The sequence below is a fragment of the Notolepis coatsorum genome (genome assembly GCF_963971535.1).
Source record: "Notolepis coatsorum genome assembly, chromosome: 1".
Lineage (NCBI taxonomy): Eukaryota > Metazoa > Chordata > Actinopteri > Aulopiformes > Paralepididae > Notolepis > Notolepis coatsorum.
The window spans coordinates 35,860,038-35,881,538 of record NC_140165.1 but is presented as its reverse complement, the minus strand read 5'-3'; the positions used below and the strand labels follow the sequence as shown (position 1 = coordinate 35,881,538).

General features: G+C 43.4%; 1 protein-coding gene across 1 annotated transcript in view; it reads right to left on the bottom strand.

The window, feature by feature from the left end:
• LOC311230511 (nck-associated protein 5-like) overlaps positions 1 to 21,501 on the bottom strand; it is a gene marked incomplete at its 5' end in the record, with an annotated part of 87,869 nt that overhangs the window by 8,046 nt on the left and 58,322 nt on the right. Inside the window, 5 exons of the mRNA XM_084316804.1 lie at positions 7,838 to 8,016; positions 9,513 to 9,654; positions 11,580 to 11,899; positions 14,459 to 14,767; positions 19,096 to 19,183. Of these exons, the coding sequence (XP_084172930.1) occupies positions 7,838 to 8,016; positions 9,513 to 9,654; positions 11,580 to 11,899; positions 14,459 to 14,767; positions 19,096 to 19,183 (1,038 nt within the window). The remainder of the gene's footprint in view (positions 1 to 7,837; positions 8,017 to 9,512; positions 9,655 to 11,579; positions 11,900 to 14,458; positions 14,768 to 19,095; positions 19,184 to 21,501) is intronic.

Below are 21,501 nucleotides of genomic sequence, written 5' to 3'. Positions count from 1 at the left end.
GATAGACAGAAACACCTCCGTCAAGAAGGTGTCAGGCTAAAAGTGAGAATAGCTCAAAATCAGTAATCGGTGCCCGAAATGCATGATGTCAATGTGGCCGATTCCATTTGGAAGGAAGAAGCCGGCCAGCAGACCCACAGCAGCACATCTATATTATGATTGTTTTTCTTTATCACAATATGAATGAGACAGATCCATGACAGGCTTTCATATCCTCAAAGATTGGATTCCTATATTTTGTTTCTATCTTCAGAATCTCTGTAGCCTGACATTTCTAGCCTTGAAAAACACTCTGCTGACAGACAGATCCCTTTCTCTCTTCAGGAACAGAGTGGTTGGTATAGTGAGAGGGAGGTAGCCTCTTGAGGTCACAGCCAGGAGGGACACGGAGGAGTTCTACAGGGTTCCAACTAGGGACCAATATGTTTAATCTTCTTAATTATTATTATTATTCGTAAATGATTATTCCCCCCCCCCCCCCCACCCACCCCATTAATTTCAGACGTGCCTATCAGGGGCGTTTTTAGGGTTAGAAAACATTGGGGGCTTCAGCCCAGGGGGGTGGAGGGGGGGGGGGTCACCCCCCCCCCTTTTTTTTTTTTTTTTTTTTTTTTTTTACGCACAGAAATACGCAATTTTAGAGTAATTAGAGATGAATACTGAATAACTAGAATCATTAGAGGTTCTCTAGAGGTCCATGAGAGGGATCTGGGCAGTCCCCATAGAAAATTCAAAGTTAACAGGACCAAATCATCAGTTTCTTATTTATTTATTTATTTATTTATTTAGCCAGATAAAACATTGATCTGGTCCAAGAAGCCCCAACAGGAGTACAAATATACATATATACACATATATATACATATATATATATAATATATATACATATACTGTACATACATACACATATACACCAATAACAAAATAAAAACACATCATACACATAAGCAAATAAACAAACAAACAAACATATGCACAGCCTATGTACAAAATAAATAAACAGTTCATCTCTAGTCTTTACAGTTTTCTTCAATTGCATAAACACTCAAATCAAAAGTATTACACAATTATCAAAACCTTACACTCAAGGAGCAAAATATAGGCCCAGATTTGCACCCCTACAATGTCAGCCTCACTTTTTGCAAAACAATACACACAGTGATTTGCAAAACACTAAACACACTTGCATTACATTAGACACAGAATGTCAAATTACCACACATATGAGCCAATTGGTTAAACACAGCCATCAGATGCACAAACACACCATTGCTTAATTGTAGATACACAATCAGGTTTAAGCACTATAAAAATGCAGCAGGTGAGTTCACCTGTCTTCAACCAAAATGGAAGGAGAGTGAAGTACTGTACACAGAGAACGTGAAAATATACAATACATTCACCAAACACTACACAAGACAACCAATGATGCAGACTGATGAAAATATACATTTTCTCCCATTTTCCCAAATCAGTCAACATGTCAACATGGAGAATCACAACAAAAAATTATCTTGCCAGATCCAGCTAGGCAAAGAGATAATGTCTAGTATTTTCTGTTTAAATTTTTTCAAAAAAAAATTGTGTTACTGTAATTTTAACCTGTACTGGATACAGTATTTTATGTTTGTCTGATATTTGCTGAGCTTACAGTGTTATGCACATAGTAGCATGAAAACTGGGACATGTATTGTTGTGATTCTCCATGTTGAAATGTTGACTGATTTGGTTATATGGAGAGAACATTTATATTTTCATCAGTCTGCATCATTGATTTGGGTATATGGAGAGAAAATGTTATTTTTTTCATCAGTCTGCATCATTGATTTGGGTATATGTAGATAAATAAATTATATTTTCATCAGTCTACAGCATTGGTCTTGTGTAGTGTTTGGTGAATTTATTGTATATTTGCACATTCTCTGCGTACTTCACTTACAGTACTCTAATCACTGAGAAGTAGAATTGCTAAATGTGTTTTAGGTTAAGCACAGCAGTGTGTGTAACTGGTTCAAACAGAATTAAGTCATTATGTAACGTGTGTTTCATATGGTAACAAAATTAGTGTATGGTTTTGACAAGTGTTTAATTTAGCAAAGGATCTGAGGTGTTCTGATAATTGTGTGTGTGGTTGTGCTAATTGTGTGTTTTGAAACACCGGGCCCCGTTTTCAAAATCATGCTTAGGCAATCGAAAAAAAACTATTGTGTGTTTCATTATATACATATGTTTCAGTCTTCTCATAAAAAAAATATTCGATTTTTGGGTATTTTCCTGCCTTTGGTCCGCTTTGCATTCACATCTCAAATGAACCGCAGCAGGGTTCACTTGCAAGAGTGAATGAGCTTTCACACCACCCCAAACCAACCGGACTATCCGAGGTTCAATTAAAGCTTATTATAGGACACTGGACATGGGTATGGATGGCTCCAGGTGCTGCTGCGTTAAAGTGCACATCTTCAATATCTGTACTATTTAAAAGCACAGTGCAGGACACACTCAAAGGTTATCGCACCTCAGAGATGGCAGTGGACATGTATGACAGGACAAAGGCCATATGTAATGGCCTTTGGATTGAGGAACATACTACCAGCCAAAGGAGGAAGCAGAAAAGTATGTAGTTGAGTCATCTTGTGGCACAAGCTCAGACCTCAGCTCAGGAGATCAGCTGAGACAGAGACTGTTCTATCCAGTCGTCGACAGAATGCTGCAAGAGCTTGAGAGCAGGTTCTCATGAGTTGGATAACAACTTATGAGAGGCATACAGGCATGTTATCCAGCCTCAGACCAGTTTCTCTCAGTGGAATTGCTGCAACCCCTCGCCACACATTACAATATCCAACTATTGCCAGAGGAGATCACAGTTGCAAAGTGTTTGCTGGTCAGGACAGGCAGAGATGCAGTCCCTACTATCCAAAGTGTCTTTTCCCTCCTGGATGATAATAATAATAATAATAATAATAATAATAATAATAATAATAATAATAATAATAATAATAATAATAATAATAATAATAATAATAATAATGCATTTGATTTATAAGGCGCCTTTCAGGACACTAAAAAAAAGTCCACAAATCGGTGAATGAAAGAATTATAGGATCAAATGAAAACTACTTACTAAAAATGTTTAAAAGTACTAAAAACCAACAAAAAATACCAAACACTAACAAACATTCAGCACAGACAATGGGGATGCTGACAAAAAAAAAAAAAAATGTAATTTTATTTTTTTTTTAGATCCGGGGCTAGGAGAAAAACATCCGGGGCTAAAGCCCCGGAAGCCCAGGGCTAACGACGCCACTGGTGCCTATCTTCAGATACTCAAGTGGTATAATGAGTGTTGGGGTGGCATGGGGCAACAGAGATGAAAGTGGGTAAAGGAGGAGATAGCTGAAACTGAGTCTATGGTGTTTTCTGGTTGGTTATTTCCATGTCAACTTTTCAATTCATGGGAATTGTCCGAAAACCTCAGATAGGCTTATTATCAGTTAGGTTTTACAGTAGTAGTTATAGCAATTCTACACCAGAAATGTAGTAGACGTCGTATTAGCCTTTTTATGTGTAGAGGGCATTCTGACTTATTTTTAATTCAGTCATTTAAGTACTCTCTCTCTCTCTCCTTGTTTCCCAGACACCTGCCACAGGCCTACAATAGCGTTTAATGATTCGTTCAGCTCAGCCGACAGATGCAACAGAAGCCCTGCTGCTACAGTAATTACCTCGTTCAAACCTCCTGATCTAACCTGACCCTCAAAGTGTAAACAGACAGACAACATTCCCTACCACAAGACCGTGCAATAGACAACCTCCCCACCTTTGTTTCCCGTCTCAAAACACATCTGCTCATTCTGGCATATTCACTTTCATTTTAAGTTTATTATAACTGCTCCCCTATGTGTAACTCTGTAATATTGTGTTTTTACAGTGTGTAATTGTATTTGTTTTCAACCCTGTACGGCGACCTTGGTTGCTTTGAAAGGCGCCTTTAAATAAAATGCATTATTATTATTGTTATTATTATTATTATTAACATCCGTTACATCCCACGGATACAAAACATTGATGTTAGCTAGCCACCTAACCTTACAGCTAATGCCAACTAAAGACCTAATTCTACTAAACATTAGCCCAACGTGCTCTGCTTTACACTGTAGGGTAGACTAGGAGCACTGAATGGCAACAAAGTAGGAGAGCTAACGTTAACATTGCTGTAAGAGAGTGGACGAGAGCACATCACTCAACACTTAGCTAGTTAATGTTACTGTACGAGAGCACAACACTCAACACTTTAACGTTAACGTTACCCCATCAACTTTCTCCCACGTTGCTGGTGTTATCGGTATCTGTACCTCTGAGCGACTGACAAGAGATGGAATGTTTTGTTTGGGGCAGACATTACTTTTATGAGCATTTGTCTTTGCATTTGTCTATGTTCATTGTTATGTTTGCAGTCTTACGTTCATACTTATTGTGTCAGTCTAACCCTCCCCCATGGTCTAAAATTATTATTATTTTTAATAATAATAATAATAATAATAATAATAATAATAATAATAATTAATAATAATAATAATAATAATAATAATAATAATAATAATAATAATAATAATAATAATAATAATAATAATAATAATAATAATAATAAAACGTTACATTTACATTGATTTCACAAATGACCATTTCTGAAATAAAAACAAAGTTGTGGATCAGCAGAGGTCTTTCATCTCTGATTAAAGGGCGAATTGACTGCAATGTATTTCATCCAACAATCGAACAATGGACCAATTACAATTGTGCTTTTTAAACCCAAATCAGCCTATATTATAATTATAGATTATCTGCCAATATATAGCCTATTATGTACACATCCCATAGTTCCAACTACTACATCGGCAGGCTCATATTGACGGGCTCCTGTGCATCCTGGATACCAAAGTATATATCCATACATTTGACAACTACTCATAGATACAGTATATTCTTGCTGTTGATATTTATTTTTATATGGAGGGGGGCGGGGGGGTGTCTCTCCACCAAAGACTGTCTCCACACCTTAGTTGGTGTCACTTGGCCAAGTTACAATGTTAGAGAGAGGGGGGGGGGGGGGGGGGGGGGGGGTGAGAGAAAGAGAGAGACAAACAGACAGACCGAGGGATAGAGAGGGAGAGAGAGAAAGAAAGAGAGAAACAGGTCGAACGAGACAGAGAACGGGTAGATACAGATGGAAAGAGAGACAAACCGTTAAGGAGAGAGAATAAGCGACAAACAAATAGATAAGAGAGATAAAGAGAGAGAGAGAGAGAGAGAAAATGAGTGCCCATGGAGAGAAGGATAATGAATAAGTAAGAGAGAGTGAGAGCAAGGAAATAATACAGGAGAGGGCGAGAAGAGAAGGGGGGGGGGTGGGTGTTGTTGTCGTTGGTCGGCCTGTCAGCCCGTGTCAGCATGATGAATGGGGGGCCACGAGGGCCACGAGGGGCCCTGATGGGAACCGCTGAGCCCTTACATCAGTCTCCTGAGCGTTTGTGAAAGGTTATTAAAGCCACTTAAATCAGCGCGACTGGCCCCTGAAAACATAGCCCAAGCTTCAGGTGATAACGACGCAGACCCCCCCCCCCCGAGCTTTTCTCTCCGTCGTAGACACGAAGAGACAAGGTATATTCCGTCTAAGTTTGGACACGTATTGTCAAGGACAGGAGGCAGCAGGTGGGGGGTGGGGGGGGGTGGTGCCGGCGGACGCGACGCAGAACGATGGGTCTTTTTAAGCGGAGAATAATGAGGTGTAAAATGGACGGGGAGGTAGTCGTCCATCATTACGGTTAATTCACGGGGCTCCGCCTGAATGAGGAATCTCCATTTCGGGAACAAATATCCGCTTAACTCGAATGAGACCGCCGTCTGCTGGGTCTCTGTACGTGTCTCGGTCTCCACGTTAGGATGATGTCGACACGTCAAGAGATATTTAGCTCTACCACATCCAATTAACCGACAAATATAAGGATAAGACACTGTTTTATTTTCTTCTTCTTACAGATACTGAGGGCTGACCGATGTTTAACCCCCACCCGTATCAGCCGATACGATACCGTTGTTGTGTATCTAGTTGTGAGAATTTGAGTCCAAACGCAGCTACAAAGCAGGTTCATGGTTTTCAGTGCATGCCTGTCTGCAGATAATCAAGCCGGATCATGGCCGCACACGGGGAGGTAACTCACAACATCTGTCACAAATAACAGACAGATGCAGAAGAAATGTACACAAATTAATTAACACAAGTAATTAATTTACATAAGAAATGTACTCAAATGTATTTCTTCTTTCTACAAAAGTGCTTGTTGGTGTTATATTAATCCTTACACTCCCAGAAAAAAGGACAAATAAGAATACTATTGGCTTAATTCCAATTGTGTTTTTTGAACCCCCAAATCATCAGCTACAGATTCTCTGTTGACATACTAGAATGTCAAAACGTTCTTCCTTCAAAAATCACCATAAAGTTCTTTTCTCGGGAGCTCAACCATTTCAAGAGCACAAACACCTGAGTATACAAGACAGCGTTTTTTCCTGTCCCGGGTGTTGGCTACTAGCGGAGTTGTTGTGCATGCAGGTCGGTCGCACCACCGCCCTGTTCGATACCGCTGTCGCTCTGCTGGGACTCGCATCAAACACACACACAGCCGGCTCGCTTACCAGCTGGGGCCTTGCTGTAAATTCAACTTCTCAGCCTGCGTCTCCGGAGAGCGAGTGAGTTTCTGCCACACATCTCAAGCACTTTAATCGTTTCCTTAAAAAAAATATATATATATTGTCTTTTCTTTTTTCCAAGTTCAAACCGAAAAGAAAACTAAATTAAATTTAAATGCAAATACGAAATAAATTATAATCTTGAGCAGTCTGACGGAAGCAGCTCAGGTCGAGAAGAGTATGTAATTACTACAGTGAATCGTTTTGTAACGCAACTTTGCCCCTGGGATAGCAAAGAGGTTGGAACCGTAAGAGCACAGAGCACTTTAAGAAAAAAACAACAGCCTTCAGTCGCCGAGAGCTGCTTTCCAACGTGTCATCATGGGTACTATTAACGTGGCGATTACAGAGACGCCCGCTCTCCTGAGGTATGTCAAGAAACACACACAGTACACTTGAACACTCAATCCTATGTTGATCTTGTGTCGACTCAGATATTTTTGTTCAGAATATGGATTTTCGTGTCAGGTTAGATGGCGAGGAAGCAACGGGGTGAGGAAGAGGAGGATGGCGGGGTGTGTGTGTGCGTGCGTGCGTGCGTGCATGTGCGTGCGTGTGCGTGTGTGTGTGTGTGTGTGTGTGTGTGTGTGGAAGGGGGGGGGGGGGGGGTAGTCTGAGAGGCTATTCCACGGAGCAAGGAGTACCGAAGGCCATTTCATGGTCCGTGATCCTCATTTGTCATTCAGCAGAGTTAAATACTGGTAGGCAAACGCCCCGTGACACCGGCGGGAGCCGATCGAAAGCAATTAGGAAAAATCCTTTTATGAAAATTTGTGCACAATTCCAAAGGCTGAAGAGGGGAGGGGGGTTCCTTTAGAAGGCAAGCTGGTGAAGCTGGTTTAGTTCACGCCCCAGGAAATGGTGAAAGGCAAACAAATAAGTTTGGGTGACTTTCACACCTTACTTTGCCAAAAGTCTCAGACGAAAATGAACAGAGTTAATGAATGAATTTAGCTCCACTCGATTGGCAAGTACGTTAGCAGCGAGAGGTGGCCTGCAACTCTCAGTCCCTGCTCTTGAGCACATCTTGGGAAACTTTGGTTGGACAGATACAAATAATGACGTGAGTCAGGGTACGTCAAACACTCACGCTGAGCCTGTCTCCAGCCTTGCCGTCCAGGGCAGAGTCTTTGTGCAGCAGGCCGTACTGGGACCTTCTCCGGCTCTCCTTGTCCAGCTGGGAGAACACGTCCTGTTGGTAGTAGTCCATGATGGACAAGCCCGTCCCCGGGACGCTGCTCCGCTTCAGAGTGTCCTCGTTCTGCTCAGCTGCGGAAAGAGGAAACGGATCGTAAAAAATCAGGACAGTGAAAAGATATACAAACACTTCATCATGTTTATAACGTTTTGGTATAGATTATTTCCTTGTGAAATGATTCATATTTGAAGTCTAAAGACCTCATCCAATCATTAATCAAGTCAACGTTCACAATTATGTCTATGCTTGACTATGTGGAGAGGATGTGGAAAGTCCTGCTGTGGCTTGCACACAGTCAATAAAACATTTCATTCAATGTTTTTATGATTGCTGGCATGGTAGTGAAACTCACAATGTATCCTGTGATGGATAACACCAGACAAGATGTACTTTAAGTAAGGAATAATATATAGTCATTAGCTTACTTACTTAACTTGCTACTTAAATGCTTACAAAATATATTTTTAAATTATAGAAGATGCATTTTTTAAATGAATTAACAATTTTTTTCTTTCCAAAATGAATAAATAACATTCTAAAATGAACCCCTTCAAATAAAACTGAAGTTAATTTAAAGCCTTCACGCAAAGAACAATTTTTATTACATTTCTGACCATTCCAATATCTAACGTTACTGTGAAATAAGTCGTCCAAATGGTTTAGAGTGGAAAGGTTCCACATCACCTGAAAGCAGGCGAACCACACTTCCTTTTGACTAAGAATGTCCTCAACACTCAACCCTGCCGTCTTCAGATAATGACATTTGAAGACTACAGCGCTGTACATACTGTTACATTTCAAAACTGTTAACAATGTCCGTTTGGATCCATATACTTGACCAATAACCAAGTTATTTGTGTTACATTTAGCATGTATCTGTATATTTTTTACCTTTTATCTCTTTATCTCTTTTGTTATCCTATTTGTATCTCTGTCTTATATATCCTATTCATTTTGCACTTACGTTTTTTTGTATTTAACCTATTCATCGCACTGTTACAATGTAATTTCCCCTCATGGGATAATACAGTTCTTCTTATCTTATCTTTTTTTTTTTTTCACTTTTTCTCCTCATTTTCAATTTTTCTCCCATCCCAATTTCGTATAGCCAATTCTCCCCTCCCCTGTCTTGAACGTTGCTCGACTATGTCCCCCACTGGTCGGCTGTAGTGAGGATAGAAGCCTTGCATCACGTGTCCCCTCCGGTACACGAGGAGGCAGCCTGTCGCATCTTTTCACCAGACAGTGTGGACTCTCAGTGGTGAGGTGTAACGTGTGGGAGGCTCACACTGCCCCCGCCATTTCCTGTCTCTGCTGTGCAGGCGTCCCCAACGGACCCGTAGGAGTCGCTGTCCACAACGTCCAATCCCCACCCACCGGCTCTCCCACCCTCTAACACTGCCAATTGTGTTAGTATGAACGACCGGCCAGCCGGTAGCAACGCAGAGAGCTGGGCTCGATACCAGCATCTCCTGCGTTAGTGGCGAGCGCCTTGCCCACTGCGCCACTCAGCCACCTTTCCCAGTATATTCATAATGTTAATTATGTCCCCAAATGTGACTCGGACCTGGGCTGCTCTGCTTGGGTCCGTCGGTGCCGTGTTTCCTCGGGGAGCTGGGCGCGCTGCCGGGGCTCTCCAGCTCCGTCTCCGTCTCCGTGTCGCTGCTGCTGCTGCTGCCTGAGTATGCGCACACTCTCAACGCCCGGTCCTGTCCACAGAGAGAGAGGACAACACGTTTATTTATGTTTATTCATTACCAGATTATAGGAAATACACAGGTTGAGAATATTAGAACACCCAATGAATAATAATTATATCATATAATAATTATATCATATTATTATTATACAACTGGCCTGGGCTGCATGCATGATTTCATTGTTTGTCCACCTCATTGCTTTACTCGTTTGACTCTAAATACATTTGAATGTCTATTTTAACGTTTGTTAACTGTAATGTTGACTGCGGATCAATAAATTATCCATCTATCTATCTACAATTATTATAAATGAAAGGACTTTTAAGCACGTCAGAAACCAAGGTTTTGTGTAATTCATATATATATATATAGAAATATATAATATAATATATATGATCCAAAGCGACTTACAGATTGTGAACAACAAGTCAGCAGGAGGGGTGCATCTCTGGCAGCTAAGGGTCAGTGGCCTTGTTCGTCAGTATGGAGCTTGAGTGTTACGCTCTGAATGCATAGTAGTATAGACATTAGCATGATAGGTAGTAGTATAAGTATAGTAGCATAGTAGTTGGGTACATAATGGTAAAAAGGCAGTGAGAAGGTTAGGTTACCGGTATTATTATTATTTTTATAACCACACAGTCATCTACCGTTGGCTACTGAGCCGCTCCACTGGAGCAGGTAGGGGGTGAAGTGCCTTCAACAGTGAATGTCGAGGGAGGGGAGGGCATTGTTATTCCTCCCGGAAGAATTCCGCAAACGTACAGTTGGATCTGAGGTGAACAACTTGTGCGTAAAATCACTTAGGGGCGTGACATACATTTTCATCTCTGTAGTTGCCTCTAAACGGCCCCTTCTGTCCGTCATCCTCATTTCTGCCTCAAACACTGTCCTGGAACTGGACTCATCAATTATGGATGTAGACCAGCGGTTCTCAAAACTACGGGGCGCGACCTAAAGTTGGGTTGTGGGTAGGTGACAGCGCATTGGCAAGTACATTTTTTTAAAAGTTTTATTAAATTTTTTATGTTCTGGCAACATATTTTGGCTAAATATACCTTGTTTTATAAATGTGTATTGATAACATAGTGCTGTAATAAAATGTTTACGTTCACATTTACATTTTGTCATTTAGCTGACGCTTTTATCCAAAGTGACTTACTAGTTTTGTACAACAAGACAGCAGGAAGGGTACAACTCTATCAGCTGAGTAACAATGTTCATCAAAGTGTTCAGTGCTTATAAATGTTCTAATAAATATGCATGATCAAGTTCAACAACGTGTGCTTTTATTTTTTATATTCCTTAATTCCACGTTGAAATCAGTGGTGCAGTGCTGGTATAACTCGGTATAACGGCGTTATACCTCGGTCACTGAGGCTGAAGTACGTGCAATCGCTTTTTACATGGCATTATCCAACCGGACTCCCGGAGAAGCATGCAGCTGCAGAGCCGCAGAGCCAGCGGCGCTCTCTGGGCCGCGCGCTGACGGCCGCGCTGTGAGGCAATAGTATCCAGCTGCAGGACGAGAGCAGCCAAAAAAAACTGTGCATGCGCGCGCACGCGCACGCGCGTGGAGCGTTTGACCTACTGTCAATTTGCCACTGCACCACTGGTTGAAATGACACGCACATTAAGTGTGTAAAAAATTCCTAAATAAAATGGGGTTGTGGTATAAAAAAGTTTGAAAGCCCCTGATGTAGACGGATCTTCATGATCAATATAGGTTTAATAGTGAAACACATGGTAGCAGAGTACATGTGGATTTTAATGAGCTTTGGCTGAGAGGAGTGCTTCCATCCTGGCCAGTTAGGAGACACGGAGGTGGAGAAGGGGACACGTCTCTCTCGTTGATGGAGAGCGGTGGGGGTTAGTGGAAGTGAAGTTCAAGCTATTGTTAGGACAGACAAAGGGATTCCTGCAACAACACCTACGCCGGGTGACTGTGGCTCCTTCCTCTGCCTCTGCGTGTCTTTCTCCTGGCTCTCTGGGAGCGCGTGGCTGTTGCTCCATCTCTGCGTGTCTTTCTCCTGGCTCTCTGGGAGCGCGTGGCTGTTGCTCCATCTCCGCGTGTCTTTCTCCTGGCTCTCTGGGAGCGCGTGGCTGTTGCTCCATCTCCGCGTGTCTTTCTCCTGGCTCTCTGGGAGCGCGTGGCTGTTGCTCCATCTCTGCGTGTCTTTCTCCTGGCTCTCTGGGAGCGCGTGGCTGTTGCTGCGTCGCTCACACTGACTCAGCCTCTTTGTTCGCATCATGTCTAGAGAGCGAAACAGACACACAAACACAAAAAAACTGAATGTACTGTACAGTCGGTAAAAAAATACACATACACGGGGACACACGGACACACACATAAGCACATGGCAGAAGGGTGTGGGACAACCTTTTGCATGTGGTTCTGAGTAACCACGTTCTAGGTAGATTCACAGAATACACGGGACGCATGCACCTCGCTCATCCGACCCCCCCGACACCCCTTCGACCCCACGCACCCATTTATCTCTGCCGCGTGAATGGAACCGCTTGATATCCCAGCTATTAAACTTTAATGGAGTCCCCCCCCCCCCCCGCCCCTGTGGTTGCCGCCCATTATGACTGTGGGCAACCTAGAAATAACAGCTTTGTGCTGCTGCCCCCACCCCCCGTCCCAACAAATGACTAAGCTTCCAGTACAGCCTTAGCCTGCTATCAGAGAGACTCAATTTCACCCACTCTTTGTGAAACGTTCAGCAGCTTTACGGTATAATTAGCAAGAGAGCCGTTGGCGGCAGCAGTGTCTGAATGGTCTGTCTCTTTTTTCCTATTTTTCTATGATGTAGCCAGTTGTTGAGTCATTTACAATACATTCTGTAATTTTCTATCTATCTATCTATCTATCTATCTATCTATCTATCTATCTATCTATCTATCTATCTATCTATCTATCTATCTATCTATCTATCTATCTATCTATCTATCTATCTATCTATCTATCTATCTATCTATCTATCTATCTATCTATCTATCTAATATCTGTCTGTCTGATGGCAAACCAGCATTAAAGGGCAAGTTCAGAATTTGGGTCCCCTCCCTATAGCCCTATTTCCTACTCCTCGATAATGTTGTTGAAGTATACAGTAGTCCATGCTGTGCTTCATCCAGGACACCCAGCCCCTCCTTAGCCAGAAAACGAATGTGAAAAGCGCTTAAAGGAACACACCAACATTTTGGGAAACTAGCTTACCGTCTTCTCCAGAGAGAGACAAGAAGATATAGATACCAGTTTCCTCTCTGTGCGTTCAGTAGAAAGCTATCTGGCTGCATGTTAGCCTAGCTTAGCACAATGAATGGAAGCGGACATGACCGGTTACCCTAGGCATTGTCCAACAAATTTCCCAAAATGTTGGCATGCTCTTTTAAACACGCTTGAAAATAAACATCTTTGCTGTGGGTGCACTGTGGACTTATGAGCGGCCCTGTTACTTTACATTAGCTGTGTGGCTAACTATGGTTATGGTACGGCTAACTGGTATCCAGCATGAAGAACAGAGTCTCCAAAGGTGTCCAAAAATCTGAACTTAATGTTTTGCGATTGTATACAGTGGGAAAGAGACCAGCAGTGTGTGGAGACAGACGGATTGGGACTTAAAACCCATGGGCGCTAGCTGAACAGGAACAGAGACTGGAACCCGTCTCCAGCAGCAGCAGCAACCGTTAATCACATCCCGGCCTCTGCCCCCCCGCCGCAGCATTGAGATCAAACAGATAGGGGGCTACACGTTCTGCTGGCATAAATCACCACGTGTGATCACTCCTCCCTGTGTGTAGTGAGCCTCCAATCAGCCCTCTGATTGCCTCTCCACCCACCTCCACTCTGTTGTGTGCCAGGCGGAGAGACGAGGCAGCAGGGCGCTTTATGATCTATGACAATTGTGACCTGATTATTTAATTGCATTAGCTACTTATCCTTGGGACATGGCGTGCGTGGAATCGATGATGAGGAGCGAGAGGACAAAGGCTCCTTTTGTCAGGTGTGGACGGGAGGAAACATCGACACAGATCTCACTGTGCTGTGCGCACGTGCCGCTGTTGATCCGGTACCTTCAGCGTTTCCGGAAGTCGGACTGAACGAACAGGCTTTTCCTTTGTCCAGAAATCGGAACGCCGCCGATTGTCGCTTATTATTTTCAACTTCAGACCTGGGTTTTCACCTCGTGGCCCGAAGGGGCAGATCCTTCTAGAACAGGGTTTATCCGTATGCATCTCTGACTGTCCCCCTGTGAAAGCCGACCAATCACAGCCCACACTGCCACCGCGTGCATACAGGCCACGCTGCTAGGCAATGTCAACACAGAGCATTCGCTAGCCATCTGGTTAAAGATTGTGTTGAATATAGGTCTACATCCTGACAGCCATCACTGATATTATCGAGTGTTTGGTCAGTAGTACCATGGGTCTCCCAGTCCCTCCTCTCTGCAGTAAACACAAGATACATGTTCTGGTATCCCTTCCCACTTCATCCAATCAGTGTGTTTGGAATCATTGTCCGCCTATTTGCACGGTTGCCCACAAAAAAATACAACTCGCCCGTCCGTGGTCCAGGTGGACAATAACTGCAATCCTTTAAATCTGTTTGAGTTTAGAGTTCCTTCTTTGCGTGCAAGGGAGTGAAATGTTTACTTCAAACATGCAATGCTTTTCAAGGCCTCAGCAAGACGGGGAATGAAGATGGGGAATGAAGTCTCCACCACGAGGAGGGCAAGTAGAACTCTTTAACAGCAGAAACAAGGACTCTGCAGTGGGATGACTGGAGGATGCTTGAAGGTAAAAAAGGTACCTGTGGTGGCTGGCCTGGGCAGGCGGCTCGGGACGTCCTGGGCCGGGCCGTTGCTGCTACCGGTCACGGTGGTGTCGGACAGGGAGTGACCCAGGGCGCTGGGCGGGGCATGCGGGCGGGTGTCAGGAGGGGAAGGCACGTTCACACCAGGCGTTCGGGGATGCTGGAGGTGGGGACGGGGGCGGGAGGAAGGAGGAGGGTCCCGGTCGGGCTCGGCGGGGAGGTGGCGGCCGCCGGCCCGCGTGACCGAGTCCGGGAGGGGGAAGGTACCGATCCCACTGTCCAGGGTTCTCATCTGACAGCCGGAGCCTGAGGGAGGGGACACACGGGTGGAGGGAGAAGCGTGTGATGGCTGGGTGAAGCAGGGAGGGAGGGTTGGGGTTGGGGACAACCAACGACGGGAAAAGAGTGTGTGTGTGTGTGTGTGTGTGTGTGGGTGTGTGTCTGGGGTCACATGCAGCGGAAGGGGTTGTGTGTAAACAGGGCATCTTGAGTGGAGGTCAGGTGAGCAGATGGAGGCAAAAGAGAGAAGGCACACGTTTATATATATATATATATATTGAAATTATTTTATTGGGATAACCACATTTAGATACAGTATCTCGTTTTCGAGTTTACTATTCCTCGCATTGAGTGACATGTGACAGAATGACCTATTGGTGTTTTCACTGTCTGTGGGGGTGAGCTGGTTAGTATCACTCACTCAATGTTTTGGACCTGGCTAGGCGCACACAGGTCTATCATGTGCACTATCATGCAAAAGCCCTCTTACAGTAAGGATGGCAATCCAAGGTAGTGTTATAGATGATTTGATAAAAAAATAAAAGATCTATCACTACTTGGGCTGGAATAGCAGCATTGTGCAACACTTGTTTATAATATGTTCCTCCCACTTGAGAGAGAGCACGCTGAGTTGTGATTCCATGGTAGTAAGTCACCATGGGAAGTGACAGAAGATGGACTGCATTGACTCAGAGAGGAACAGATGGATTGTTGTTCAGCACTCATCCAGGTTCAAGTTCAAATAAAAATGTATTGTGTATTAAAAATGCAATGAAACACTAGAGCGTTGGCTCTCTCTCTCTGTATTGGACACAGAGAGAAAACACTACAGACCTACATAGATTAGGTACACAATGCACTCATATGTATACATTATATACACAATACACAGTACATGGTAACATTACATATTATAGAAATAATTGTATTTCAACATGGTTTGAAGGAGATATGTACGGGGGGAAAAAACGATTATGTCCTTCATTCATCCATCTACGCAGATAATAATAACTTTATTATATTATATACAGATGACGTTGTGGTCTTAAGCCCAGTACTGCATTGCGGTGACTAGATCACTGTAGCGCGGCACCTACTTTTGTCTTCTTCCGGAGTTAGCCTTGAAGGCGATGGATCCTTTCTAGTGTTTAGAGTATTTTGGAAGATAATATTTTGGAAGAGATATTGTTCCTGTAGTGTAGAACTTGGGTAAGTAACAGACACGGCCCCTCAGTGACAATCTCTGGACCTATTTGTTAGGGAGGCCGGGTCGATATCCACCACACAGACTATTTCCTCCAGTCCTGTGTCCATGTGGTGCAGTGGCAAAAGCACAGCCGCCTAAAACAAATGTTACATCTCTAAATCTAATCTCAAATCTCCCCTGACAAATAAATATCACTGGTCACAACCCCAAATAATTCATTTCTGTCACACTTCTGTCACACTGTCTATTTGGGGGCAAATCATATCGACATAATTTCCTATGATCTCATAGAGCAAATGTCCCACACATTCATTTGTATGTTCCGCTATGACGCCGTAGATCCATTCCCACTCCAATGGATGAATCTCGGCCGCGTTCCTCCCGATGTTGAGGGAGATTACAGAACAGCAGAACCAATTGGGGTTTGTGTCCAAAACAAGTCAGTCAATCAGCGTTCGGGAGATGTTTTCTTTGTGTGCAATGGATTACTCTGAATAAAACAAACGCTGACCTTGAGGACGCCATGCGGGGGCCATGCGGGGGCCATGCGGGGGCCATGCGGGGGCCATGCGGGGGCCATGCGGGGGCCATGCGGGGGCCCTGTGTGCAACACACACACACACACGCCACGCCGAGAAGCGGAATGTGAGAAAGCGAGCCGTCCGCGGTGCCGTGCTGCTCATAGCGCCACAACACCCACTCGGCTTTGGGCAGATGGTCTGTTATACCGAGCGTCATATCAGTTATGAGTAATTACAGGTGGCATAAAGGGACACGCCGCACGCGATCGGTTTTGAAAAACATTTCCAAATTACAAAAAAGCCTTGTGATTCAGGTACACCGGACGGATACAAGAAAATGATCTGATATTTTCTAGAGAGAGAGAGAGAGAGATAGAGATAGAGATAGAGAGAGGGAGAGAGAGAGAGAGAGAGAGAGAGAGAGAGAGAGAGAGAGAGAGAGAGAGAGAGAGAGATGCGGCTGTACATAATAACCATAACGTAATGTTAGCCTAAAGAACATTAGCCGCTACTGTGGGAGAACATTACATCTAGCATTGACACATTTCCCACTGTACCACAGCGCCGACTGTTGTCTGCCAGCCCCCCCCCCCCCCCCCCCCCAATTTCCAGAATTCATCTGATCTACACAAATCACACAAATTATTGAATTGACAACGGTGGTTTTCGCAGAAAGGTGACAAGTTTGCATCCCTGGATACAGAGCTTAGCAACCTCGGTCACCCAAGGGGATCAATAAAGGAATATCTTATCTCATCAGTCTACCCTCATAACAGCACTGACGTGACGTTCATCAAACTAGAAGCCGTATAAGCTGGATGCAGACTTATGACACCTGGCTGACTGACGTCAGTGTGACTGACATTATGCCTGTTATATAGCTACACTATAGCGTGAGCTGTCTTATCAGGAGTGTGCTCAGGAGCTATAAGCAACCGCAGCTGAAATCCTATGAGACATTAAATCCCTACAGGGGGGAAGCCAGGGTAGATGTGCTCCACAGGCAGACTGCCACTTGGTTAATTAAAATACAGAAAATTATTGTGCATTTTATTTTTGGCTCCGTTCCACCATATGAGCTCATTTTCATGAAATTGGCCCGTGTCAAAAAACAATTATCTCCATATAATATGATATTATGCATTGTGAAAATATAATGATTTCAGAAACGATTTCTCAGGTACCAGACGACAGAACCCTAATAATGCACAGGCTAATTAATCCATTAATTTAAGGACTAATTTAAGTAATATAGAAAAAAAAACGTGGCTCTGCACTGCCAGTACAAATGCTTTGATGAGCTTCTGTGAACCTCTTGGTGTTCTTCTGTTCACTTCAGCTCTGAGCTACGTCCAACATGAGGAGATAACCGCCGTCATCATGCCCTTGGAGATGGATTACATAGTGGCACTTTGAGCGACAAAGCACATAGGATTACACACATCCAGTCGGCAGCAATTACATCCCTTCTCCCGAGACTAGATTACAGCAATGATCACCTTGTCTCTGAAAAAAGAAATTCAATGCATCTTTTCTTCCAGTAATAGCGCCGTCAAGTTCCTCAACTGCTCTTAGTTCTATAATGGTTTCCCTGCCACGTGTCAATCATCTCACTGGATTGTCAAGACGACGCTCGCAGATCCTCTCAGGTCACCATGGCGATGGTGCCGTGGAAACATTAACATGCTGTGGAACATGCGTTACTGACACCGGGAGGGGAAGTGAATCGCTCGGCGACTGAATTGGGTCGTCACTCTCGCAGCGGGGGGGATCACAAATCACATACAACAGAGTGTCCGCATTTTCTGTCGTGCTTTCCTGTGATGTTCAGAGACGGCGTTGACTGTGGCTGTTTGAAATGGCAACGTGTGAAGCATGTAAAACTACAGGGAAAAGGGCAGATAGATTGGTAGCATTGAACGGATATACGGTATTCAAAATCCAGGCCTGTTGAAGGGGAACACCACCCATCTTAAGAATTCAGATATGTTCTTCCTGTGCCCTAGAACAGTTCAGTCCATATTTGTGACCATGCACCACTTAATTCTGGTTCAGACCCTCTAGCAATGCTAGAATATAAACCTCATTTGGGTGTAAGAGACCCTTCCTTCTCTATCTCTCCCTCTGGTTCTCACTCTCAATTTCTCTTTTTCCCTCTCTCTTTCCTTCCCTCTCCCTTATTTATTGTAATTTTCCTTGTATACTATTGTTACTGCAATTTTTTTATTTGATTTACTTGTATGCATGTACATAACCTTGTTTTTGTTGCAGCCTCCCCCCTTCCATCAAAAGGCCTTTGCTTTTTGGTCAGGCTGCTTTTTGTATATATACGAATTTGTTCTTACTTGCTTGCCTGGGGTAAATAAAGGTAAAAAAATATATATATTTTAAAAAAGAGCTCACGCAAACACTTCATGGCCTCATGAAGTCAGAGCCCCATTAATTGTATGGAGCAGCCCCATATTTTACATCACCGGTTGGACGGTTATCTTTTAGGAGGTTTAGGAGAGAGTGGTGTGTGTTCACAAATACTGACTGAACCGCCCCGGGACACAGGAAGAACATTAAGTGAATTCTTAAAATAGTTGGCATTCCCCTTTTAAGGAGAGCACCTCCAAAACACTTACCTATCATGTGGTCTTGACAGGTGCCGTCGGGGCCGTGGCCCTCCTCGTTCTCGCCCCTCGAGTTGATCTTCTGAGTCATAATGATGGTCTGAAGGTGACAAATAAAGAATATACAGTGAGACTGACTACATAGTAAGTAGAATATTACCAAGTCAAATATGTGCTGTGTAACCTTTTCTGGTACCTACTAGTCAATCAATGTAACAAATGAGCATTTTTAGTACACTGTGGTGAAAGCAAATATCATACAGTATGTAAACAAACATCATCCAATGCATTTTCCTAAAATCATCACCTCGCCGGCCATGATTCACACACAAAATACTATCGGCTGCTTTCTCTGCATCTCCCAAAATCACCACCTCACATGGCATTACGCTCCTCACATGAGATCTTTGACACACAGCCAACCCTAACAAGTTAACGTTTTGCCTAATTTGGGTAACCTAGTTAGGGTAAACGGATGCTAGGCCTGCATGCAGGAGTGGGAGCTGGGGACACACAGCTACAACCACCGATAGAGAGGTATGGACACAGGAGGGACAACAAATAACGCTACAGAGGTGGGGACCATGGACTGTGAGGACATGCAATAGCAACCAGTATCCCGCTGACACACACATCTCGTACAGCAATGGCCACTTGTATTTTCATACGTTTTGCATCCAAAACAACAAGGATTTGTATAGCTAGCTATATTTAGTTAGCCCAGTTTTACTCATGACACATTTAGGGGGAGCGTATCTATGTTCCCCGGGGTCCTATGTTCCCCGCTCCCAATAAAAAGGGTCCTATGTTCCAAGCCGCTCCAGGATGACATCAATTCCAGTGAAATATTAGGCAGCAGTTTAACCATATTTGACATGGACTAGATCAGTCCGTTTGCTCACAGATTTATAATAATATTAATGTATCTCCCGAATCAGACGTAGTCCTATTTGAGAGTGAGGAAAAGCCTGCAGTTAGCTTCGGGTGGCCGGCTTGATATACTAGAGCTCGCCTATATTCTACTGAATTATTGCGAGTTGTAGACCTAGCTACTTGACATGACCCCCATTTAGGATATGACTAATCCCTGGAACACAATCGCTACTTGCTGATCCCCGGCTGTATATGTAACGCTATCGTGCTACGCTAACTCCATATCACGTGTGGTGTTACCTATACCCATTATTAGATGTGTGTCAGTTCGTACATACGTTTAAGTAATGTTACTTTTTATCCATTGTCGGTCCTCGATTACTTACTTTAATACAGTTAAAACATATTCTAGTACAGATACCTTGTTTAATATGGTAACTCCAAACATTATCAGTCCCCAAGTGCAGCACTGTGGCTGCCTATCGCTCCCAACACCTTACAGCAGGTTAAATGCAGATGACAATCTGGTATAGAGCCTCACAACTTGAGGCACGTCTGGGTAGCATAGAAACCGTTGTTGTAGCCTAGGAGGTAACTATATCGTCTTGTTAAGGATGAAGAGTAACCTTCACAGATTACAGCCTTGTTGTTCTGGACCTGCACCTGCTATTAGTCTGCGGTCGACCCCCTTTCTCACTCACCCCTTTTCGCACCTGCACTCTGGCCGGTTTCCTGCTTGTTTTATTTTAACAAGATAGTTATGTATACTGTATTGCACCCTAGAACAAGAATGAGACAACTGACAAAGGTATTGCTTTGTATTTCTGTTTAACATTTATTATTATTATTATTATTATTATTATTATTATTATTATTATTATTATTATTATTATTATTATTATTATTATTATTATTATTATTATTATTATTATTATTATTATTATTATTATTATGTTTCCTGTTGAAAATGGTACACTCTCCAGTCATACTCAAACTGGGTTATTAAAAGTGTTTTATTTTAAATGTTTATGACCATAGGTTATAAAGTATCCTTTTGTTGTTGTATTCCTGTGGCGAGAAGATCGAGGCGAGGCGTGAGAGGGATGCTATTAAATACAGTGCCGGTGATAAGAGGCTGTTACAGGTACGTGCTAGAATCCCATAATGGCTGGGATGTGTGCGTGAAACCCTCTCTCTCTCTCTCTCTCTCTCTCTCTCTCTCTCTCTCTCTCTCTCTCTCTCTCTCTCTCTCTCTCTCTCTCTCTTCTCTCTCTCTCTCTCTCTCTCTCTCTCCTCTCTCTCTCTCTCTCTCGTTCCCCTGCTGTCTGTTCCTCAATCACGCTGACTTCCTCTCATCCGTCTACCGACGACAACAGAATCGCTCCACGAGGTCAAGAGTGAGAGTTCAAGCGTCTTGAAAAAATCCCTGCTGCGTTTACAGCCTCGTCATCCCATTTTGTGTTTGACGTGCCATTTGTTTAACCTTCTGTAGTGTAGTTGTGAAAGGGTTAACCCCTTTGTCGTGTGGCAGTGAAAGGGTTAACC